At 40.7% G+C, this 26,175-nt stretch overlaps 1 protein-coding gene across 12 annotated transcripts in view; it reads right to left on the bottom strand.

Moving 5' to 3' along the window:
- Window positions 1–4,558: 4,558 nt before the first annotated feature.
- HYDIN (HYDIN axonemal central pair apparatus protein) overlaps window positions 4,559–26,175 on the bottom strand; it is a 441,202-nt gene continuing 419,585 nt past the window's right edge. For all 12 annotated transcript variants that reach the window (XM_042967954.1, XM_042967958.1, XM_042967953.1 and 9 more), the window contains 6 exons: window positions 24,851–25,063; window positions 23,448–23,611; window positions 22,438–22,588; window positions 15,530–15,760; window positions 6,707–6,931; window positions 4,559–5,162 (listed from right to left, as the gene is read on the bottom strand). In XM_042967954.1, coding sequence (XP_042823888.1) covers window positions 4,680–5,162; window positions 6,707–6,931; window positions 15,530–15,760; window positions 22,438–22,588; window positions 23,448–23,611; window positions 24,851–25,063 — 1,467 coding nt within the window. In that variant the 3' untranslated portion in view covers window positions 4,559–4,679. The remainder of the gene's footprint in view (window positions 5,163–6,706; window positions 6,932–15,529; window positions 15,761–22,437; window positions 22,589–23,447; window positions 23,612–24,850; window positions 25,064–26,175) is intronic.

The following is a 26,175-nucleotide window of genomic DNA, read 5'->3' as shown; positions in this document are numbered from 1 at the left end:
GAACCCAGGTCAGTTCATTCTGGACTTCCGATCCATGGACACTGTGAGATAAGAAACTTGTGTTGTTTTAAGCTGCTAGATTTGTGGTAATTTGTTATGCAGCCATAGAAAATAAATACAAAAGCTAACCCAAAACTCAGTAAGTCATGGAGGAATTTTGTCTGGAAAAATCGGTGAATAAAGTGTTTTCCTGTATTGGTGGGGTTTTCACAACTTTTAAAACCTTTGCTGACACAATCCAGTGAATGAAGGGGGTGAACCACCAATTTGAAACTGCCCCAAATTGAGATTTCCTCTCCAGAGAAAATGTTTTGCTTAATAGTTCCCTCCTCTTACCTTGATACCAAATAGCACTGGTAAGGACATTTCCAAATGTCTTTGCAAAGTTTATGTCTTTAGGATTTTGATGATGGTTGATGCAAGTCAATGAAAGAAAATTAAATCAAGGGGATTATTTGGATCTATTTCTCCAGTGTGTATTCATTTCCACTGGATCCATATCTAATATAGTGTTTCATCTGTTTCTTTTGCTGTTTGGTTTGGCTTTTTCTTAAAGGTGAACTGAATTTCCCAAGGGTCATAATGAGATACAGTTTTTAATAATTGTAACAGTAATGTTTTTACTAGAAGGAACTCTTTTCACCTGAAATCATGTTCTGGACTAGGTTGCTAAGCAACCAGTTTTTTTACTCAAGGCCCAAGCCAATGCTTTGTCCTACCTTTAGTTCAGAAATTTCTGGAGAAAAAAAGGTGGTTTCTTTTCTCTGCTCTCTTGGAAAATGCCAACTAGTTAAGGTTACGTATGCATTACTGGGCTGGCAGCAGTGTTGAGAATGAAGCCCAAGGCCACCATTGCCGTCTCCGCATGCTTACTTCTCTGACCCTGGTGCCCAGCCCTGGCTAGGCCTGCTACAGTCAGACTCTTTCTACACTAGTGGATAATTGATACACCTGGTTGCACACACAGTTCACAGTTGTAACTCATCTGTAGCCACACGATGCCTGGTTGTTATTACATAGGCTACGGACATCGTAGCAAGTGGATGCTGGTGGGCACTGTGAGAAATTGTACCCAAATATTGGAATTGTGCAAAGTAGTTTCTCTAACAGCAATGTAATTTTTCTGGAGTTCCAGGGTAACATGGTGAGGGTGAATCCCATACTTGGTAGCTGGCAATCCCTCATGACATCACAATATTGTCACCCCTGACTGAAAGCAAGTCTTCTTCAAAGAAGTGGTTAGACAGGGTGCCACACTCACCAGGGCCTCTATGTTGATCAACGTTAGGGACCCTGTTTCACATCGTATTCTGTGAAAATGTTCCCTGGAGAGGTCCCTGGGTGGCTCAGTCGGTTAAGCATCCAACTCTTGATTTCAGCTCAGGTCATGATCTCACGGTTCATGGGTTGGGCATTGTCAGTGCAGAGCCTGCTTGGGATTCTCTCTCTCTCTGTCTCTCTCTCTCTGCCCCTTCCCTGCTCACGTTCTCTCTCTCAAAATAAATAAACTGAAAAAAAATCCCCCTGGAATTGTGTGTGCACCTTAGCAGCACACAATGAAATGTCTCCTGGTCTGCTTTGCTGAGAATGTATCCTTTCAAAGGTAATTTCCACTAGCTTATGTCAAAATGCTCATTTTCACCAAGTTTCTCCTCTAGCCCTCTGTTGAGCTACTTTGCCATTCCAAATTTGCCAAATGAAACAATTTTGTTATTGCCTTTCCGAGGCCAAGGAAGCATGAGAACAACCTCAAGGGAAGAGATGGGCATCTCAAGTCATGCCAGAAGGGGGTTCATGCCAGGGCAGGGTCTGAGCTGGCAGGGCCTGCCTCCTCACTCCAGGCCTATGAGGCTGTGGGCTCTAGACGCAGTGGCTTGGGGAGAGCTGGGGCAGGGCTGAGGTAGGGGGAATTGCCCTTGTCCACCTAGCACCATTTTGCTGGTGGTGACACTTGGGAAGTGGCCAGTTTCTGTAGCAGCCAGTGTCTGGGGTGGTGGCTGAGAGCCCTCCAGCTCAACAGAACACATTAAAATGCTGACCTTCAGAGTTGGAGGAGTCCCCACGGTGAGTCTCACCGTGCTCCAACCGCTGGTTTTGTAGCTTTCACACAGCTTCCTTTATCTCTTCTTCTGTCTAAAACTATCTATCATACTAGGTTTCAAACTGTTCAGCAAGTTGAAGAAGGTGGTGGTGGGGCCAATTGTTCCCCAACCCCCAGCTCTGCATCTGGTGAGTGGGTGGGAGAATGGGCATTTTGGGGAGGGCAGGTTTCATCAGCTACGTCATCAGCAGAGTTGGTGACTCATTTCTAGGGCCCTAATGGAGAGGACCAGGGCTGTGGATTCCACAAAGGCTCAGCTTCCATAGTTGCCTTTAAGGCAGCCTCTCTCAGCTGCAGTGTGTATACCATCCCCCTGGAGATGCCTTAAAATGCAGATTCTGATCCAGCTGGTCTGGGGCAGCCTGAGCTCCCGTAGTCCTAGCGTGTTCCCACGCAGCGCTGATGCAAGGCAGCTGAGGCTTCACAGCTGTGCTGGGCAGTGTGCTCGGACCGGCAGCAACAGCCTCACTGGGAACCTGGCAGAAGTGCAAATTCTTGAGCCCGCGCAGACTCCTAAATCAGACCCTCTGAGGGTGGGGCCAGACAGCCTGTGGGTTAGCAAGCCCTCTAGGTGATTTTGATACTAAAATTTGAAAAGCACTGGTTTAATCAGACTCTGGGTGTTTGCTAGTCATAGCACGTGCTCCTTGATCTCCGCATCCTCTCAGATGACTGCTTAGTGCGTTCTTTGCTCATTTAACCAACTGGAGAATCTGCCATCTAATTTTTGTCTTTATGCCCGTTAGCAGCATCTTTGGCGGTTACACACATGAACTATTACGTGTAGTCCTGTAAATATGCTGGCTGTGTGCAGGGTATCCTGGGCTGAGGGTTGTGGGGAGGTACAAAAGGATTAGAAGAGTCATCCTCCGTTAAAAAACAAGACAAAACAAAACAACACCTCTAAAAGCAATAAGGGCTTGTGAAACCGCAGGTTGCTGGGCCACACCCCTGGAGTTTCTGACTCTACAGGTATGGGTGTGCCGTGACAAAAGGCATTTTTAATGAATTCTTAGGTAATGCTGCTGCTGCTGCTGCTGCTCCACGGACCATTGTCCACAACCCCTTCGTTGAAGCATTCATTCCCAAAGGGCCATCTCCTTTCATGCCTTCTCCCTCTCTTGCAGGCTGGCTGTAGGGGATGCCAAGTGGGGAGGAGCTGGAGGCGGCGGGGTGGGGGTGGGGCCCGTCAGGCACCTGTGCAGAAACAGAACCACTCCAGGGCCAGTCTGGAATCATCTTTATTTCATCAGGTGGTGCCAACAGGTAAGTGGTCCCATTAATACACATTGCGGGACCAGGGCCATAGCCTGGGCTAAGACAGATGTCTCACTCCTCCCTAGCGCTCTCCCTCTTAAGAAAGGCACTGACTGGGGCGCCTGGGTGGCGCAGTCGGTTAAGCGTCCGACTTCAGCCAGGTCACGATCTCGCGGTCCGTGAGTTCGAGCCCCGCGTCAGGCTCTGGGCTGATGGCTCGGAGCCTGGAGCCTGTTTCCGATTCTGTGTCTCCCTCTCTCTCTGCCCCTCCCCCGTTCATGCTCTGTCTCTCTCTGTCCCAAAAATAAATTAAAAAAAAAAAAAACAAAAAACGTTGAAAAAAAAAAAAAAAAGAAAGGCACTGACTTAGCTCAGCCTTTATGTGCACACAAAACGGCTGCAGTTTAAACATATCAAATTGGGATGCCTTCCTCCCCTGGAAGTAGATTCATGATTCAGCTGCTGCACTAATGGCCAGGTGGGCGTATGATCTGCGGCACTGGTTCTCCACTCTGCTGTACAAGCCTGAAAAAGAAAATGATGCCCACATCCCTCCCTGGGCTAATTACATCAGAATTTGGGGTGGGGGGGTTCTGGACAAGAACTGGCTGATTCTGATTTGCGGATGGGTAGAGAATCACTGTGCTACAGGCTGACAGCTATGCACAGAGCTGGGGATGGGAGTGGAGAGCTGGAGTCTCAGCGTTCTCCAGGACCTGGCCCTCAGCAAGAACTTTCTAGTATAAATGGATCCAGGATTCAGGGACAGAGGGAGCGTACCCAGCCCCTGTCCCCTGCAGTGATGGTGCAAGTGTTATCTGTTATCATTTTGAAAATGGTGATTCATTTGGCTTTTATGTGAAAGCAGAATAAAAGATCATATCAAAACAGAATCATATCTAAGGGCTCTTTAGGCCATTATGGATTTTAAAAAGGAACTGTGGTGCCCCAGTGTCATGCACTGCTAAGTGCTATGTGATAGGAGGTCATGAATGTCATGTCTGTGCCATCTTATTAAAAATGGGGATTACTTCTTGAGCTTTGGGAATATGATTAGAAACTAAACTCAGAGACCTGCCCTTGCAAAATACAGTATAGCCCTGTTGTTTGTAATTACCATGTTTAGTGTGGAATATATATACTTCATATATATATATTTAGAATGAATATAATATGGAAATAAGTACCCCTGTAATTGAATGAGGAGATAAAACACTATCTGTAGAATTTTATTTTCTCTGTGCTTCACCAGGATAGAATAATACATAGATACTAGGCTGAGGAAATGACTTTTCACTGATGCAACTGACCTTAGTTACCACTAAGGGGTGATCCCCTTCAGGTAATAAACCCACTTAATGCCTGTTTCGCTGCCTTCACTGGGAGGACAAGACACAATCAGCTTGGTGGTGATAGGTGTTTTGCTGCCAGATGGATTTCCGTCAAAAGAGACTGTGATATTGTTGATCTTCTTGGGTCGCATGGAGTCTACAGCACGAACAGAGAAGGCTGGGTTCTCCACAATGATGGAGAAGGTGACCGCATGATAGAAAACGTTCTTGAAGGGGATGATTATGTTGTACCCGGCCCGGATCAGGAAGGGACCCTGGGGCTTGGGGGGCAGAGCCATTCCGAAGAGGGGGATGATATACTCCCCGCCTGCAATCGACGACAGCATCAGGATGCCCTTGGTCTCACCCAGGTGACTGGGCTCAAAATAGACTTCCACACTGACTTCGGTTCCTCCCTGGGCCCCTGGGGCTGCATTAATGATCTTTTCCGTGTGGAAGTCCTGACAGTCAGTCTGAAAGAGGAACACACACAGTTGGTTCACACGGGATCCCGAAGAGCACACCAGCAGCTCGGGCCCTTCCCCCGCCCCTCCACTCTCAGACATCAAGAAACCTACCTTTGTGTGAGGCCAGGCAGGTCATAAAATGTTGTGCCCTTATAACTCCCTTGAAGAGTAGGTAATACTAATGATTATCCTTATTTTACTACAAAGAAATCAAGGCTAAGAGATGTTAAATAACTTGCCCAGAGACACAAAGCTGGATGATGCTGGTGTGGCATTTACTGCTGCTACTCCCCCATCTGGCTCTTCTTTTCTCCCACACACATGAAAGACTGAACAGTCTGGCTCCTCATGGATGGGAGGGGACTAGTTCTGGACAATTAGTTGTGAGCAGAAGTGAAAGGTGTTACTTCCACACTAGGGCACTCAATTGCCAGTACAAGTCCTTTTCACTCCTCTGGCACTATGACCGGAAACATCTGAGTTGGTGGTTGCCGTTTAGCCTGGATCCCCAAATGGCTGTGATGAACACTTCCCTGCTGACCCTCACTAGATGGATAGCACAAATAAGGGACACACCTTTTGTTGTTTTAAGCCACTGAGATGTTGGGGCTGTTTGTTACTGTAGCGTAACCTAGCTTCTCCCGACTGGTATGATTGATAAAGAGCCTATGCCTCTTGACTATAGCCATGGACCTGCTGATGCTAACTGGCACATGGGCACCCAGTGCAAAGGCTACACTCCTAGCTTCCCCTGTTGCTAGGCGTGGTCTTATGCAGTTTTGTTCAAGGGAATGTGAGTGGAAAGGATATATATAGCTCCCGCCTTTCCCCTTTGTAGCTGGCTGGAATGCAACATCCTGGTAAGCTCTCCTGGTCCCTGTGGATCCAAGCAACTCTCTACAGAGGGGAGAGCATCAGGGCAGAAAGAGTCTGGATGCCTGATGTCACAGAGCTACCATTCCAGCCCAAACTGCTTATGCTCACCCCGTTATTTGAGAGAGGAATAGCTTTTACTTTGTTGTTATTTGGGGCTTCTGTTTCAGGAGCTAAACCTGTATTCCAATTGATATAATAGGTAACATATATGCAGCATTTATTGTGAGCCAAGCTCTATGAAAGTGGTTTTATATGCACCCTTTAAAAGCCCCATAGCAATCGTGTGAGGTTGGGGTATTATTACCATTTAGAGAAAAGGTTAGAGTAAATTATTCATACAAAGAGTAAGTGGTGAAGCCAGGGTTCAAATCCAAGTCTCGATTTCACAGCCTCTACTCATGACCACTGAGCTCTACTGTTCCCTTTAGTGACCAGTGCACATGCTGTGGGAAGCAAAACTCTCCTCACCCCCACCTTAACTTGTTAAGATAGACTCTATAAGGAAGAACCCAGGCCTGATACTGTTTATTTATACCTGGGAGTTTCCAGGCTAGATGAAGCGCCTGACTCCCTGTGCGTTTCACATTTCTGCACCCCCTGTGTCCTCCTCTTATTATTTTTAAGCTTAGACTCCCAGCAAGGGGAGGGCAGAGGGTGGGACAGTGGCTGCTCACCCTGCAGTAGTATTCTGTCTTCTGCCGGGTGTAATTGGTAAACTTGGCAAAGATGCTCTGACCGCTGCCAAGAACCGTCTGGAAGTGGATGGGCTTTTCAGGCAGTGCTGGCAGGGCCTTCAAACTGAGCTCATACAGGTAGTAACCCAAATCATTGTTGTGCAGTGTTAGTCTCCCAAAGGTTTCTCCGGCTCTCAGGGGCTGGAATTCAAACGAGAATGTGCCCTGCAAGAGAAGACAGAGGCTCCTATGATGCTGAGAGTCTGACCCATCCCTTGCTACCCAGTGACCTCAGAGTAGGTTGGTGCCAGAAATGGTGCTTCACAAGAAATTGCTCACACTGATCTTGAGCCTGGGGAATCTCTGTCCAAACTGGTCTTTTCCCTCCCCTGTACCCCTTCTAACTTTATCTAGAAATACCCCAGAAGTATTTATATATCTGGAATCTCCTTGAATCTAAGAGATACTGGTTCCTCTCTTAAGAAGCACACTTATGGCAATGGGGGTGAGTGTTTCCAGAAGGAGGGCTGAAGATCAGCAGCTCCTTCTTTGCTCACAGCCAAGCTCAGAACAACTTCCTGGGTCCTACCTTCATTTGGGGAAGGTTTTCTCCTTCTTCTATTTTCGCCCATGGCAAAACAAAACAAGAACCAAAGAGTATTGCTTATAATAACAAAATAAGGGAAATAATTAAAACGAGTTAGCAGTAAGAAATCAGCTAAATAAGTGATAGTTTATCCTCGTCAGTGGAATACTAGGTAGCCATTGAAAAGGAAGGGGCCGTGCTATAAGCACTGACATGAAAGGTGTTGATGATATTGAAAGTGAAAGGAAGGAGGTTCCATAAATTATGCAAAGCATAAGCTCATTTTTGTGAAGAAGAATATGTCTATGCAGGTATAGAAAAGAGACAGCAAAGATATATATCAAATTGTTACCAGTAGTTATCTTGAGGTGAGGAAAACGGGACTTGAGGACTTTCATTTTCTGTTCCATATACTTTTGTATAGTTAAAATTTTGTTTTTATCATGAGTAGGTATTGTTTCTTTTTAAAAAGAACTAGTTCTTCTTATTGAAAAATAGAATAAAAGGAGGATATCATCAAAGTTGTTGTAGATGGTTAACAGGAAAGAATATAGTGTACAAATTTAGATGATTTTGCCACGACTTAAAAATTTAGATGAAAATGGACAAATGTACAAAAAATATAACTTACAAAAACAAGCTCAGTAGATGAAAACTTACATAGTCCCATAAGCATTAAAGAAATGTAATCAATAGTAAAAAAGTTTTCCCTTAACAAAATTCCAGGATCATAATGATTTACTTGTAAGTTCTATTCGACAATCTAGTATCCCACAAATTCTTCCAGAGAAGAGAAAAAGAGGGAACCTGTCTCACTTATAAGATTTTGATACCAAAATCTAACAAGGCTAACAGGAGAAAACAAAATTGGAGACCAGTTTCTCCCCTGAACATATATACAACTTGCCTCATAAAAATGTTATCCAATTGAATCCAGCAATATATAAAGAAGAAAATGTTACATGACAAAGTTGGGTTTCTTCCATGAATGAAAAGTTGGTTTAACGTTAGAAAAACCAATCAGTTGCCACATTGGTACATTAAAAGGAGGACAATGATATGGACATCTCGATAGATGCAGTGAAAGCATTGGATAAAACTCAACATCCATTCATAGTGTTAAAAAAAACTCTTAGCAAACTAGGAATAGAAGGGGACATCCTTAATCTGATAAAGGGTATCTATAAGAAACCTAAACAAACATAATAAATGGTGAAACTTTGAAAGCTTGCCCTTCAAGATTAGGAACAAGGAATCTTTCTACTACCTTTCTTGTTCTGCAGGTCCTAGATAGCCCTATTAAGGCATGAAAAGGAAATTACAGGAAGAAATTTATAATGGAAGAAACAAAATTGTAATTACTTACAGATGAATGATTATACATGTAGAAAATTCAAGAATCTATAACTGAAATTATTATTGATAAGTGAATTATATAAGATGGTTGGGTAAAAAGTCAATATACAAAAAGTTAAAAATAGAACTACCCTATGATCCAGCAATCACATTACTGGGTATTTACCCAAAAATACATAAATGCTAATTCAAAAGGATACATGCACCCCTATGTTTGTAGCAGCATTATGTACAACAGCCAAATTATGGAAACAGCCTAAGTATCCATTGATCGATGAGTGGATCAAGAAGATGTGATGTGATGTGATGTGATGTGTGTGTGTATGTGTGTGTATGTGTGTGTATATATATATACACACACATACACACAGTGAAATATTTTGAGCCACAAAAAAGAATGAAACCTTGTCATTTCAAATGACATGGTTGGATCTAGAGAGTATAACACTAAGCAAAATAAGTCAGTCAGAGAAAGACATATACCATAGGATTTCACACATATGTGGAATTTAAGAAACAAAATAAACAAGATAAGGGGAAAAAAAGACAAACCAAGAAACAGATTCTTAATTATAGAGAACAACTATAGACCAATTTCTCTGATGATCATGGATGCAAAAATCCTCAACAAGATATTAGCCAACCAGATCCAACAATACATTGAAAAAATTATTCACCACGACAAGGGGGATTTATACCTGGGATGCAGGGCTGGTTCAATATCTGCAAAACAATTAACATGATTCATCACATCAATAAAAGAAAGGACAAGAACCATATGATCCTCTCAATAGATGCAGAGAAAGCATTTGACAAAATACAGCATCCTTTCTTGATAAAAACCCTCAAGAAATTAGGGATAGAAGGAGCACACCTTGAGATCATAAAAGCCATCTATGAACGAGCTAACGCTAATATCATCCTCAATGGGGAAAAACTGAGACCTTTCCCCGTAAGGTCAGGAACAAGACAGGGATGTCCACTCTCGCCACTGTTATTCAACATAGTATTAGAAGTCTTAGCCTCTGCAGTCAGACAACACCAAGAAATAAAAGGCATCCAAATCAGCCAGGAGGAGGTCATACTTTCACTCTTTGCAGATGACATGATAATCTATATGGAAAACTCTAAAGATTCCATCAAAAAAATGCTAGAATTGATTCATTAATTCAGCAAAGTTGCAGAATATAAAATCAATGCCCAGAAATCAGTTGCATTCCTATACACTAAGAATGAAGTGAGAGAAAGAGAAATCGATCCCATTTACAGTTGCACCAAAAACCATAAAATACCTAGGAATAAATCTAACCAAAGAGGTGAAAAATCTATATGCTGAAAACTATAGAAAGCTTATGAAAGAAATTGAAGAAGACACACACACACACAAAAGGAAAAAGATTCCATGCTCCTGGATAGGAAGAACAAATATTGTTAAAATGTCAATACTACCCAAAGCAATATACATATTCAATGCAATCCCTATCAAAGTAACACCAGTATTCTTCACAGAGCTAGAACTAACAGTCCCAAAATTTGTATGGGCCCAGAAAAGACCCCAAATAACCAAAGAAATCTTGAAAAAGAAAACCAAAGCAGGAGACATCACTATCCCGGACTTCAAGCTATACTACAAAGCTGTAATCATCAAGACAGTATGGTACTGGCACAAGAACAGACACTCAGATCAATGGAACAGAATAGAGAACCCAGAAATGGACCCACAAATATGTGGCCAACAAATCTGTGACAAAGCAGGAAAGAATATCCAATGGAAAAAAGACAGTCTCTTCAGCAACTGGTGCTGGGAAAACTGGACAGCGACATGCAGAAGAATGAACCTGGACCACTTTCTTACACCATACAGAAAAATAAACTCAAAATGGATGAAAGACCTCAATGTAAGACAGGAAGCCATCAAAATCCTAGAGGAGAAAGCAGGCAAAAACCTCTCTGATCTTGGCTGCAGCAACTTCTTACTCAACACGTCTCTGGAGGCAAGGGGAACAAAAGCAAAAATGAACTACTGGGACCTCATCCAAATAAAAAGCTTCTGCACAGTGAAGGAAACAATCAGCAAAACTAAAAGGCAACCTTCGGAATAGGAGAAGATATTTGCAAATGCCATATCAGATAAAGGGTTAGCATCCAAAACCTATCAAGAACTTATCAAACTCAACACCCAAAAAACAAGCAACCAGTGAAGAAATGGGTAAAAGACATGAATAGACACTTCTGGAAAGAAGACATCCAGATGGCCAACCGACACATGAAAAAATGCTCAACATCACTCATCATCAGGGAAATACAAATCAAAACCATGATGAGATACCACCTTACACCTGTCAGAATGGCTAACATTAACAAGTCAGGCAACAACAGATGTTGGTGAGGATGCAGAGAGAGAGGATCTCTTTTGCTCTGCTGGTGGGAATGCAAGCTGGTGCAGCCACTCTGGAAAACAGTATGGAGGTTCCTCAAAAAACTAAAAATAGAACTACTCTACGACCCAGCAATTGCACTACTAGGCATTTATCCACGGAATACAGGTGTGCTGTTTCGAAGGGACACATGCACCCCCATGTTTATAGCAGCACTATCAACAATAGCCAAAGTATGGAAAGAACCCAAATGTCCATCAATGGATGAATGGATAAAGAAGATGTGGTATACATACATATATATATATATATATATATATATATATATATATATATATACATACATACACACACACACACGCACACACAATGGAGTAATATTCGGCAATCAAAAAGAATGAAATCTTGCCATTTGCAACTGCGTGGATAGAAGTAGAGGGTTTTATGCTAAGTGAAACTAGCCAGTCAGAGAAAGACAAAAATCATATGACTTCATTCATATGAGGACTTTAAGAGACAAAACAGATGAACATAAGGGAAGGGAAAGAAAAATAATATAAAAACAGGGAGGGGGACAAAACATAAGGGACTCTTAAATATGGAGAACAAACTGAGGGTTGCTGGAGGGGTTGTGGGAGGAGGGAATGGGCTAAATGGGTAAGGGGCACTAAGAAATATACTCCTGAAATCATTGTTGCACTATATGCTGACTAATTTGGATGTAAATTTTAAAAAATAAAAAATAAAATTTTAAAAAAAGTATAGAGAACAAAGTGATGTTTACCAGAGAGGAAGGCAGTGGGGCGATGAGGGAAATGTAATGGGGATTAAGGAGTGCACTTGTGATGAGCACAGGGTGATGTATGGAATCGTTGAATCACCATATTGTACACCTGAAACTAATACAACACTGTATGTTAACTAACTGGGATTAAAATAAAAAACTTAAAAAGACAAAAAAGGGGGCAAAGTCAATATATAAAAATCAGTTATATTGTTACATACTACAACCAATAGAAAACAAAATAAAAAAAAATACCATTTACAATAGCACCAAAATATATAAAACCTAGACATAAATCTAACAAAATATGAGTAAGTCTTTTACATAGAAAACAAAAAAAATATCATTGAGAGAAATTAAATAAGAAGAGTTAAATAAATGGAGATCTGCTCATGAGTTAGAAATCTCAATTGTGTAAAGACTGGAATTCTCTCTGTGACAAATATGCTTCAAGATGGCCTCCGGTGATCCCCACCCTCCTGCTATTACACTCTTGTGTCATCCTCTCCCATATTGTGCCAGGGCTGGTCTGTGTGACCACTAGTACATGGCAGAGAGATGGCATATCACTTCTGAGATGAAGTGGAAAAGACTGTGGTTTCTGTCTTGTGCGTGCTCTCTCTCCCTTGCTCTCTCAGCTTCCCTCAGATCACTCACTTTTAGGAAGTGAGCTGTCATGTTGAAAGCAGCTGAAGGGAGAGGTGTATGTGGTGAGGAACTGAAGCCTCCAGCCAGTAGCCAGCAAGGAACTAAGGCCTTTCCAACAACTCCATGAGTGAGTTTAGAAGCAGATTATCCAGCCCCAGTCAAACCTAGAGATGACTGGAGTCCTGCTGACAACTGACTACATCCTCATGAAAGACCCTGACTACACAGCTAAGCTGCTGCTCGTGGATTCCTGATCCTCAGAAACTGTGTATATAATAAATGTTTGTGGGTTTAAGCTGCTGATTTTTAGGGTAATTTGTTATGGGTCAACAGGTAACTAATACATTCTTAAAATAACCCAATCAAAATCCTAATAGTTAATTTAATATTTTTGGAAGAACATGACAAGCTGATTTATATGACAATGCAAAGGGCCAAGAATAGCCAAGATACTCTTGAAGAACAGAAATGTAAGAGACTACCAAGTCTTAATGTAACATCACCAGAAGCATATTATGATTTTAATGTAATTAGTAATATAGCTTCAAAGTATATAAAGCAAAAACACGACAGATCTACAAGGACAAACAGACAAATCCCTGTCAGAGTGGTGACTTTAACACACTCTCTTAAATCTGACCAAACAAGCAGACCAAAATATCAGCTAGGGTACAGAGAATGAATATCAAAATGGCAAACACATGCTTTTTAAAAATAAATGGAAGATTAAGGAAAAGATCATATAGTGGGCCGTAGAGCAGATCTAAACAAATTCTAGAGCACTGAAATATGGAATATATTCCCTGACCACAAAATAATTTAAAAAATAACATATAGAACAATCCACATGTTTGGAAATTGAGAAATACTTATAATAACCCATGAGTCAAAAAAGAAGTATTAATAATAATGAAAGGACATTTTTGAACTTAATGACAAAATATACTACATGTAAAACTTTGTACACTGCAGCTAAAGCAGCACTTAGAGGGCAACTTATAATCTTAAATGTGCATATTGGAAAATAAAGAAAACTAGAAGTTAATGCACTAAGCATCCATCTTAGAAGTTAGGTAAAGCACCAGTAACCCAAAAGAAGCAGAAAGAAGGAAATAATAAAAAGGTCAGAAATCAAGCAACTGAAAACAAACATACAATAAAGAGTACCAACAAAATCAAAAAATGCCTTCTTGAATATAAGATATACTGAGAAACCTCTAGAAAAACCAATCAAGAAATAGAAGCTACAACCAATATTAGAGATGAAAAAGGAACATCACATAAGAAAGTAGTAAGAGGATATTAACAATGTTATGCCAATTTTGTGAATATATGGATGAAACAGACATGCTATCATTACTGATTCAAGAAGAAACAGAAAATCTGAGTAGTGTGATAACTCATGAAAGGAATCAAATCAGTAGCAGACAATCTTCTCACAAAGAAAACCCCAGGGCTCATTGGCTTCATCCGTGGTTCAAGGAAGACATAATTTCAATCTTTTATAAACTCTTTCACAGAGTTGAGGAAGCAGGCAAATCCCCGATTCTTTTTCTATCGCTGGTGGAACGGGAACTCAAATTGGACAAAGAATACAAGAAAGGAAAGCTGGTCCATTCTCGCTCATGACCACAGAGGCAAATCTCCAACACAAACTGTTATCCGACTAAAGCCTATCTGTTTGTAAAAAGGTAAATTAAGACCATGAGGAGCTATTAGCTTATTGGATTGGTAAACCTTTAAAAATCTGACAATGCCAAAAGTTGGTGAGCTCTCATTGCTCACTGGAGATTCTCTCCTGACTGGCAATTAAAGGCAAGCACACCCTGTGACCCAGTGATTCTACTCCTGGGTGTACACTGGGGAGAAACACACCGTGTACATCAGGAAGGCACTTGCACGGTGAGGTCCAGGGCAGCATATTTCATGATAGCCAAACACTGAAGCCAACACAGATGTCTGGCCTCAGTAGAATGGTTATCTAAATTGTGGTATAGTCGTATGATGGAATATTCTACAGTGGTGAGGATGGATGGACCTCAGCTGCATGCATCAATGTGATGATCGTCAGAATATACAATACTGAGCAAGGCATAAAACACTGAAGAATGCAATTAGTAGGATTTCTTTTGTATAAAGTTTGAAAACAGACAAACCCAAACCATATGGCTTAAAAGCAAGAAATGATTACAAAATAAGGATAGTGGGAACTTTTAGGGGTGAGGGATGATATTGTGAGTGGGGACAGAGGTTTCTGGGGATGGTGGCCACTTTTTATTTCCTGGCCTGGGTACTGGTTATACAGATAGTTCTTTCATAGTTATTTAAGTGAACCTGTTTTAGTACATATATATACATCCATCCATACATACATATGTGTGTATATATATATATATATATATATATATATATATATATATATATCCTAGTTTTCTGTGTAGATTTTACAATTCATGATGAAAAATATAAAATAAAGGGCATGGAAGGTCTCTGAAGAACACACCAGGTTTGGGGTTCTGAAGGGGAAAGCAGAGCTAGGGTGGATGCAGGGAATAAGCAGGTGGGCTCGAGCTGGAGAAACAGAAGGGATTTTGATGGGATCTAGACAGTGAGAATTTGGAGCCATACACCAAAAAGAGTCAAAAGAAAGTTCATCTCCACAGCAGCCCAGAATTCCAGGGCACGTCTTCTCAGCAGTCACAGGTTATGTGTCTTTCCTGAAGCGGGTCTGTGCACAAGCAAACATATAAACGAGAGCGCCTGCTGTTCACTCGATACACTACTATGTCCCTTGCTTCCCTCTTCACCACGTATATACTACATTACCTTTATAATTAGCAAAAAACAAAAATGTTTTCAGTTTGAACAAAGCAAACAAGTGTATAACAGAGGCAAGTGTTCATGATTAGTAAGTCCCTTTTACATGTCTGAACCAAAGGGCAGAAGGGGAGAGGACAGATCAGGAGTGTGATTGATGCACCGTCCCCTGCCTTCCCACTCCTGGGGCTGGCCCAGCTTCAGGGATGCCTCTATCACAGATATCAGGGAGCCCCTGGTAGCCAGGGTCATACCTCAGAGTTGGCAGGCACCACAAACTGGGAAGGCAGGCTGATGTCAGGGACCCTGCATTCCATGGAGAAGGTCACTGTATAGGGCAGAGGGTTCTCCACCTTGATGGAGGCTGATGTGCTCTGTCGGACGGGGCTCACCATCTCAATGGTTTTGATGACGCCTGAAGGGATGACCCTGAAACCCACCATGTAGTATAAAAACTCATTGGTCACCTCGTTTCGGAAGATCACCTGGGTTCGCGGGGAGAGGGGGAGGAAGAAAGCAGAGGAGAGGGGTTAGTGGAGGGTCTTCAGCTGTCTTGAGTTCCTTCTCTCTATTAGCATTGCCTGGGTACATACAGCATGGGTGCCAGGCTGACACGGGCACTCCCACCCTGTCTGAATCCCTACCAGCCACCCTTTCTCCTTCCTATGCCCATTGCTGCTGGAATAGACAATAATACTAACAGTAATAATGACGGCATCTAACATTTAGTGAATGATTACTGTGTGCCAGGCACTAGAAGTACTTAGTTAAACAATTTGTAGGCAACATTATTATTCCCCTCACTGTTTGTTTTTGTTTTTTAAAGCCAAAGAAACTGAAGTTTAGCAAGGTTAAGTTATCTTGCCAAGGTCACATGTAGAGAGAAGTGTCAGAGCCAGGATTTGAACCAAGTTGATCTGACTCCAGAGCCCACACTTGTGACTGCAGTACATTGTCTCCTCACCTCTGCAGTTGATATGGTAAGCTGCTCACCTTTTTCTGCTTGTTTCCCAGGTGACTGATGATGTTGGGCATCTTCTCATGTGCTTATTGGTCATTCACACATTACTTCTGTGAGATAGAGTCTATTGGAGTCTTTTGCCCTTTTTAATACTTTGAGTTGTTTATATTATTACTAGTATATGGTAATAGTTCTTTACGGATCTGATTTTACTTTCAACTTCTTCCTGTCTTTAGCTTTAGAGTGCTTCTGGCACCCTGTCTTTTAATTGGAGTGTTCAGTCTTTTACATTTAAAATAATTCTTTTTTTAATGTTTATTTATTTTTGAGATAGTGTGAACAGGGGAGGGGCAGAGAGAGAGAGAAAGAGAGGATCCTTAGCAGGCTCTGTGCTGACAGCAGCAAGCCCGATGCAGGGCTGGAACTCAAACTGTGAGATCATGCCTGAGTCAAAGCTGGATGCTCAACTGACCAAACCACCCAGGTGCCCTAAAATAATTCTTTCTATGTTTAGGTTGAAGTCTGCCTTCTTGTTGGTTATTTTCCATTTGTCTTATTTATTTATTTACTTATTTACTTACTTATTTTGTTTCTCTGTTATTCCTTTCCTGTTTCCTTTTGGCTTGACATGCAATCTTTTGTAATGTATTTTATTTCCTCTACTGGCTTCTTAGCTATATTTTTTAATTATAGATTTTTAGTGGTTGTTCTACAGCTGACAATATGAATTTTTAACTTGTGAAATTTATTTTGAGTAGTATTTTATCACTTCCCACTTTATAACTGACCCTTCATGCTCCTTATGCACACTTCCAATTTGGCAAATGCGCTAACCTTACTAAAGTATAATTTTATTGACCTAACCACTCTATCTTCTGTGCTTTTGTTGTCATATCTTTTACTTCTACACACATAAGAACACCCACCTAACAGTGTTATCATATTTGCTATAAACTGTCAGTTGTCGTTTTTAGAAAGTTCTTAGAAGCTGTGTGTGTGTGTGTGTGTGTGTGTGTGTGTGTGTGTACTTATTTACCATTTTTAGATTTTTAGGGCTCTCTTTCCTTCCATTAGACCCAAATTGCTAACTGGTATAATTTTTCTTCAGGCCAAAGAATACCTATCAATGTGTTGTTTTCTAATGCAAGTCTGCTGGCAGTGAATTCTCTCATGTTTTCTCTGAAAATATCTCCATTTTAAAGGATGTTTTCAGTGAATAAAGATTCTAGGTTGATAGAACTTAGCATTTTGCAGATGGCTTCCATTATAACTGAAGAGAAGTCAGAAGTCTTTTTACTGTTTTCCCCTATTTTAGATCTTTTGTATCTGGTTGTCTTAAGCTTTTCTCTTTCTCTTTGGTTTTCAGCAGTTTTACTATGATGTACACAGACATGGTTTTCTTGTATCTCATGGTTTTCTTTGTATTTCTCCTGCTTGAGGTTTGCCAAGTTTCTTGGATCTGTAATGTTTTTTAATCAAATCAGAGAAATTTCAGCAATTTTTTTTCAAATAGTTTTCTGCTCCATACTCACTTTCTTCTCTTCTAGGACTCACATTACCTATGAATTAAAAATTTTTATACTTTCCCACAGGTTCCTGAAGCTCTGGTTCTTTTTATTCAATCTTTTTTCTCTTTATCATTCAGATTAGAAATGTTCTATTGATTTGTCTCAAGTTCACTGAATCTTCACATCTCCAATCTGCTGTTAAGCACATCCAGTGAAATTTTCATTTCAGTTTATTGTAGTTTTCTATTCTCAAATATCTGTTCAGCTCCTTTTTTTAAAATATAGTTTCCATTTCTTTGCTGAGATTCCTTATCTGTCTAATTATTTGAAATATTTTCTTTTATTTCTGATCATGTTTATAAAAGCTGCTTTGAAGTCTTCGTCTGCTAAATGCAATATCTGGCCCATTTTGGAGTCCGTTTTCATTGCCTGTATTTTTCTTGACTATTGGTTACATTCCTCTCCTTCCTTACAAGTCTAGTAATTTTTGTTTATGTACTGGACATTGTTGATAATCATTGTAGAGATTCTGGATTCTGTTACCTTCCATGTGAGAGTGTTGATTTTATTCTAGGAGGCAGTTCAATTATTGACTGATAAGCTTGTGTAGGTTTGGTTTTATGCTTTGTTAGAGCAGACCTATACAAAGCTCAAGGTGTTTTTCGAGACCTTCCAACTTGGTAGGATTCAGTCTCCAAATTTTGTCCTTCCTACAGATCTTGTTGCGGTTTAGTTTTAGGCTTTCTAAGGGCCTAAAAGGACTTATTATAAGGGCATGGTCCTTTCTTCTGGCCTTTCTGGTATTTCAACTGGGTTCCTAGGATGTTAATGAGATGTTAATGTAATCTCTCCACTCTGGCTGAGCCAAACCTCCAATGTTCCCTGGGCACTGATCAACGTATCTTTGTTCCTTTATCAATCTCTTTTAGAAGCTGCTCTCTGATAAATCTCATGTAGTCTCACCTTGTGCATGTGCAGTACAACTGTCAGCCAAAGACTTTGAAGGGAATTCCCACACACACTTTTGTCTCCCTTCCCCCTGACATCCTGCCACTCGATGCATTGCCCCACTCCTACCTTTTAGAGACCAGCTATTTCAACTGCACCAAATTTTAATTTCTGTATCGTCAGCTCACTGGGGCTGTTGTGCTTTGCTTAGATTCTAGCTCACTGCATTGCAGTCAAGAAATTGTCCCTTGGCAGAGAGCCAGGATAATTGTGGAGATTCATCTCATTAGCTTTTCTTCTCTTTGAGGGATTGCGGTATTGTGCTACTGTTGTCCAATGCCTGAGAAGGGTTGCCTCTGATATTTTGTTCAGTTTTATGGTTGTTTATGGTGGCAGTAGTAGTTACTCCATCGTCGTCAGAAGCGCTTTTGACTTTTTTAAAAAAACTTTTGTATTGTTAATTTGAATACTTATCATTATTTTTTAAATGTTTACTTACTTTTTTGGGGGGAGGTGCAGAGAGAGAGGGAGACATAGAATCCAAAGCAGGTTCCAGGCTGTCAGCACAGAGCCCAATGTGGGGCTCGAACTCACAGATATTGCGAAATCATGACCTGAGCCAAAGTCGGATGCCTAACTGACTGAGCCATCCAGGAGCCCCTAATACTTATTATTGTAAAGAGATCTGTGATCTGAGTTCCCTGTTATTTTTAGTTAACACTTTAAAACATATATTTACATATATTTTTCTCTTTACAGCTACAGTTTATGGCCATCTCTATTCGTGCCCTACCTTTCTTGATGAAGAAACAAGTATCTTTCATTTCCCCGTTTTCTTCCCACTAAATGAGAAAAAAATTTCCTTGCATTATTTTATTTCTCCCCTTGCTATTTCCTATATTGAGGTCATATGAAATATTCACTTCAGATTGCTTTTCAGCAATTATTTGAAATTACCTATCAATAGAATTTTGAGTCTTTGTTCATTATAACCTTTTGTTTTCTTCTTGAATTCATTTACTTATTTTTAAAATTTTGCTAATTTAAAAACTTATTATTTTGTGGTGCTTCTTTCAAACAGGGATTATATATATGGGTAGGTTATTTTGAGTCCTTGCAAGTTTAAAAATGTCTTTATTTTGCCCTTGTAATAGTTTTGTTTGGAAAAGGTTCTAGATTGAAAACACTCTAAATCATATGAATAGCTTACTCCATTGCTTCTTGTATTCAGTGTTGCCATGAGAAACCTGATGTTATTGTGATTATTTCCTTTTACTTTCTTTAGAATCATTTAGGATTTTCTTTTTTATCCCAGTTTTCTACAATTTTGGTCTCACCTATTTAGATGTGAGTCTTTTTTTCATTCACCCTATTTGGAAAGTTGGTGGGTCCCTTCAATTAGAAGACTCAGTCTTTCTCAAACAGTTCTGGAAGTTTTTTTTAATGTTTATTTATTTTTGAGGCAGAGAGAGAGAGAGAGAGAGAGAGCTAGGGAGGGGCAGAGAGAGAAGGAGACACAGAATCCAAAGCAGGCTCCAGGCTCTGAGCTATCAGCACAGAGTCCAATGAGGGTCTAGAACTCATGAAGCACGAGATCATGACCTGAGCCAAAGTCGGACGCTTAACCGACTGAGCCACCCTGATGCCCCTGGAAGTTTTTCTTCAATTATTTTGAAGAGTATTTTCTTCCTCCTATTATCTTGCTTTCCTGTTTTGGGAGCTCTTAGTAGATAGCTATTAGAACTTTTTGATGTATATTTTCTGTGTCATACTTCCTTTCTTTTTTTGAAACAGCTTTATTGACACGCAATTCACATAACATATAATTCACCCAATTAAAGTGTATAACTTAGTGGGTTTTAGTACATTCACAAAGTGGTGCAAATATCACCACAATCAATTTTAGAACATTTTTATCACCCCAAAAAGAAACCCTGCACCCATTACCAATCATTCCCCATTTCCTCCTAACCCATCGCCACTAATTTACTTTCTCTTTCTATAGATCCGCCTATTCTGGACATTTCATATGAATGAAATCATACAATATGCGGCCAGTTGTGATGGCTTTGTTTAGCTATCATAATTCCTTCAAGGTTCATTGACGTGTTGCATGTATTAGCACTTCATTTCCATTTCTTTTTATTGCCAAAAAATATTCCATTATATTTGTCCATTTGGGTTGATGACATTTGGTTTGTTTTGTTTGGTTCTATTTTTTGGTTCTTATGAATAATGCTGCTATGAACATTTATGTACAGGTTCTTGTTTGGACATATATTTTCATTTATCCTGAGTATATACCTAGGAGTGAAATTGCTGAGTCACACGGTAACTCCATGTTTAACCATCTAAGGAATGCCAGACTGTTTTCCACAGCAGCTGCGCCATTTGCACTCCCACCAGCAATGTATGAGGGATCCAACTTCTCCACACCCTCTTCAGCACTTATTGTTTCCTTCCACTCTTGCCATTTCTTTGTGCTCATGTGCTAAATCAGCTCTATCTTCTAACTTACTAGTAATCTCTTCCTCAGAGTTCATTATACTATTCAGCCTTCCTCTAAGGTTTTCCATTAAAAGTATTCAATTTTTTAATTTTTAGGGTCTCTGATTGTCTTCCACAATAGCCTGTCGCTTTTCATGGGTATGATTATCTTCCTTTATTCCTTTGAGAGTATTAATAATGTTCACTAAAAATATTCTGTTTGCTTTAATGACTCTTTTATCTTAGGGGTTCCCCTTTGTTGAGCTGGTGTTTCCATTTATGGTGGCTTTTTTTTTTTCTTCAGATGTTTTATGATACTTTGATTCTAAGGTTCTCTGTTAGTCTGTGAATGCGATCTGAGTGGAGCAGTCTACCTCAGTGATTTTAGGAGAGGGGATGACATCCCACTGTGTGAGTTTTGCCAATATCTCTTCTGGAGGTAGGAGATGGGTTCCTAGGTTCTTTCTTTTTTCACTTTAAAATCTCCCTAGCTGATTCCTTCCTTCATCATAGCTTCTGATACTGTCTGTAAATGAGTAATTTCCATATGTTATCTTCAGCCCTAATCTCTCCTGTGAGCTACTGACCCATATACACTCCTTTTCTTCAAAGCATGTATCTCATTTTGTAATTATACATTCATAGTACCATTATTTGGTTAATGCCCTTCTCCTTTCACTGGACAGTGCATTTGATGAAAACAGGGACTGCGTCTATTTTTGATCATTGCTGTGTTGCCAGCACTTAGTTTAGAGTGTGGCATATATGCTTATAGGTACTTGCTGAGCTAATGAATGAATGAGGAGAAACAGCTCATGTGTGAACGACCCTGTGGTGTCTTGGAGCAAATGGCTCTGAGTTGAATCCTGGCTCTGACATTACTAGCTATATGTACTAAATGTTCAATACAATGCTGGCCACTATAATCACTCAGGAAAGGGGACCTTTTCTTATTATTGTGGTCTGGTGGCCCAGTGCCACCACACTGCTGGCCCAGTGTTACTGCTTAAGGATTTTCACAATTCTGTTGCCTTGAAGGCTTGTCGTGGGTCTACATGATGGATGGATGGCCCTGCCATCTGGCTTCATCTTCAAGAGGCTGGGAATCCTGAAAGCTTTGTCAGGTCTCTAACTGGTTAGCCCAGCAGGATAAGGATGGGCTGGCTGTGGGAGGACATCTTCACTCCCTAACACCAGGATTATTAACCTTGGGGCAAACCTCCAGAGTTCCAGGGAAATGTCTTTAACACGTGGATACCTTTGCACTGTAGAGTCCCTCCTTGTGGGAAAAGAAGTTCAGCCTGTAATCTTTCTTGGAGCCAGACAGTACATCAATGTAATCAAGGCCTTTTAAGGTGACACTTAGATCTGGCCTCTCTGGTTTCACCATTTCCACGATGACCCGGAATCTGGGGGAGCACAGGAACACATGAAGAGAGGATAGAGAAAATGAAACCATTTGCCCAAGGAAAAGAAGGAAAGGTGCTATCTCTACTCTTGATTTTATGATAAGCACGTGGGTCCAGGGTTCTGGTCCTTTGTCTCTAACAATAACAATAACTACCATTTATTGACGACACCTGTGATGTGCCAGCTACTGAGTCAGTGCTCCAAATGTGTTAGAGGCATTTAATCCTCACAGTGTCTGTAGGAGACACATATAATTATCACCCCCATTTTACTAATGAGGAAATAGAGGCCAAGAGAAGGAAACATGTTCAGGTCACATGACTAGTTATTGGTACAACTAGGATTCAAACTTAGGTCTGAGCCCTTATCCACTATGCTAACTGGTGGCCTTCAGTAAGTAAGCTTCTTCTCCCAGGCTTTGGCTCCTTCTCTGTAAAAGAAGGGGACCAGGCTGGTTGTCAATTCCTCTAGCCCTTGTATTCTACTCTACTCCCACTGCAAATAAGATCCAAGGGACATCCTTCTCTGGCCAGTGGCTTAGGTGATAAGACAGAGAACTCAAGAATAACCATCATGATTATCATTTTGATAATAATAATAACATCTAACATTTATTTGAGCACTTATTTTACGTCAGGCACTGTTCTAGGAGACTTAAGTTATCAGTTATTCATAGATAGCACTGACTGTCTGGAAGCTTAGAGTTCAGACAATGCTTGGTTACATCAGGGAACTTTGCCTCTGATTCTTTTAGCCCCTCAATGTCTCTAGAGGCCCTGACCATGGGAAGGGCCAGGCTAGACAGTAGAAGTCCTCCCTCCATCTCCTCCATCCCAACCCCTAGCCCCACTCTCTCACCTCTGGGGCTTATTAAGCCAGTTGGTTATTGGCAGGAGTTCAACATAGGGTGTCTTACATGGTACTTCACGGTAGATACTGGCCACGGCTTTGGGGAGCTCAGAAGTCCCATGCAGCATATACAGCCAGCCAGTCCCATCTGGGAGGGGGAAGAAGAGGGTGCCCTAAGGAGAAGAAGAAACGTGGTCAAAATGGCACAGAAGGTCCTTTATTAGGTACCTCTTAGGCGTGGTAGTGACACAGGATTAATAGAGGCCCTTGCATAAGCATAACTCTTGAAATAACCTTGGTAGTATGTTTTAAGAGTCATAAAAATGTTCATATGTATTTGAACCAGGAACTCTACCCCAGGCAACTTAAAAGTCTCATGCTCTATCGATAAAGCTAGCTGGGTCACCTTTCCCCAGCGAACTTAAAAATCCCTTCGGAGGAAAAAGCTACACACACACACACACACACACACACACACACACACACGCATTAGAACCATTTATAATAATGATGAAAATCTGGTAGTAATAACTTTAATATTCAACAACTGAGGAGTATTACATAAATTATGGAACTTTCATTCCATGAAATATTAGGCCATCATTAAACATGATTACATCACAAAGACTAGTTAAACAGAAAAATGTTCATGATCTAATGTAAAGTAAAAATAAACTGAGTGCAAAATTAGGTATTCTATGATGGCAACTATGACTGTATCTGAATAAGGACTGGTAGTAAAGATAGGAGAAAACAGTTCTTGGGGTGACTGGCTGATTCAGTCGGTAGAGCATCTGATTCTTGATTGCGGGGTTGTGAGTTCAACCGTACCCTGGGTGTAGAGATTACTTAAAAAGAAAGTAAAGCTTAGAGGCACCTGAGTGGCTTAGTTGGTTAAGTGTCCAACTTTTGATTTTGGCTCAGCTCATGCTCTCATGGTTCGTGAGATTGAGCCCCACGTCCAGCTCTGCACTGACAGGGTGGAGCCTGCTTGCAATTCTGTCTCTCTCTCTGCCCCTCCCCTACTCCCTCTCTTTCAAAATAAATAAATAAAGTTAAAAAAAATACAGCTTAGAAGAAAAAATTCTCTTTCTTTAGGGTGGAAGATTATGGCTTCTTTTCTTTTTAAAATTTTGTTACAGTGGCGATGATGCTATTTGTACAATTAAGCTAAATATTAATTACTTGATGCTTAGTCCAGGACTCTGTTCAGAACTGAGCCCCTTGTTCCAAGAAAATCCCCTGTACATGAAAAAATACAGGCAACAAGGGAAGTTTTGGTCTCCATAATCTGCATTATTCCCCATTGTTCCAACATCATTCGTGGGATTCTCCTCACCCCTCTTGCATGACTCCTCCCTCCAACCCCACAGGAAAATCAATGGGGGCGGTGGGGGGGAGCCTCAGCCTACCTGATGTTTGCGGTTCTCCAAGTTCATGGTGCGGGGTCTGTAGGTAATCTCATAGGGCTTGTTTTGCTGATGGGGCTCCAGGGTGATGAACTCTGGCCCCTCCCAGTGCTCACCCTCAAAGATGGGGTGGAGGTTCCAGGTCTGGTTGGTGCGGTTTGAAAGCATGATGGTCTGCGTGTGCTTGGAGCGTACCTGGCAGGTGAAATTTACCACCTGGAAGAAAACAGACATCTGAAGTAGGTAGTGAAATTTACAAATGAGGAATTCAAGGAAAGGTTTAGGCTGGCATCCATATTTGGGAGTATAGCAATGTTTTTTTTTAAAGGCCAAGAAACTGGATGAGATTATCAAGAAGTTAAGTGTTTTTAGATAAAAGAAGAAATTTAAGAATCAATTCCTGACTGACACACTCCAGTGTTAAAAAAAATCAGAAGAGGAGATGAGAAGGAGCATCTAATAAGGTAGGAGGAAACCCAGGAGAGGGTGGCATCCTAGGGACCATGTGAAGTGTTTGAAGCATCTTCCTTCAAGGGACTTGTTCAAGGTATCAAATACTATCAACAGGTCAACAGTTGAGAACTGACCACTGAATTCAGCAGTGTGGACGGTGTGGCACTGTTGGTAAAAAGAGTCAAATAGATCAGTGGACAAGGACAGCATTCAGCAATAGACACCTGCACGTATGTGGTTAAATGAGTTTTGACCAAGGTGCAGAGGCATTTCAGTGGAGAAAGGATAATCTTCAACAAATGGTGCTAGAACAACTGAATATCCACATACAAATGATAAAATAAAATGAATTTTGATCCATAGCTTATGCTACATACAAAAATTAACTCTAAACAGATTAAGATCTAAATGTAAAATTTGTGCCCTGAATATATGAAGAGCTCTCAAAACTCAATAATAAGAAAACAAACATCCCAATTAAATATGGACAGAGAATTCAAACGGATACTTCAACAAAGATGATATATGGATGGCAAACAAATACCTGAAAAGATTCTCAATGTCATCAGTCATTAGGGAACCACAAATTAAAAGCCACAATGAGATACCACCTTATATTTATTAGAATGGCTAAAATTAAAACAACAGGTGGTAACAAGTGTGGGCAAAATGAGATGCAAGTGGAAATAACACAACCACTTTGGAAAAGAGTTTAGTAGGTTCTTTAAAAAGTAAATATATGCCTGCTTTGTGCCCCAGCCATCTGGGTATTTACCCAAGAAAATGGAAGCATATTTTCTTGCCAAGATTTGTACATACATGTTCATAGCACACTGGGTGATTCCATTTACATAAGATTCTTGAAATAACAAAAT

This window comes from Panthera tigris, chromosome E2, assembly GCF_018350195.1.
Source record: "Panthera tigris isolate Pti1 chromosome E2, P.tigris_Pti1_mat1.1, whole genome shotgun sequence".
In the NCBI taxonomy this organism is placed as follows: domain Eukaryota; kingdom Metazoa; phylum Chordata; class Mammalia; order Carnivora; family Felidae; genus Panthera; species Panthera tigris.
The sequence above is the reverse complement of the archived record's forward strand: the minus strand, read 5'-3'. Positions and strand labels throughout refer to the sequence as shown.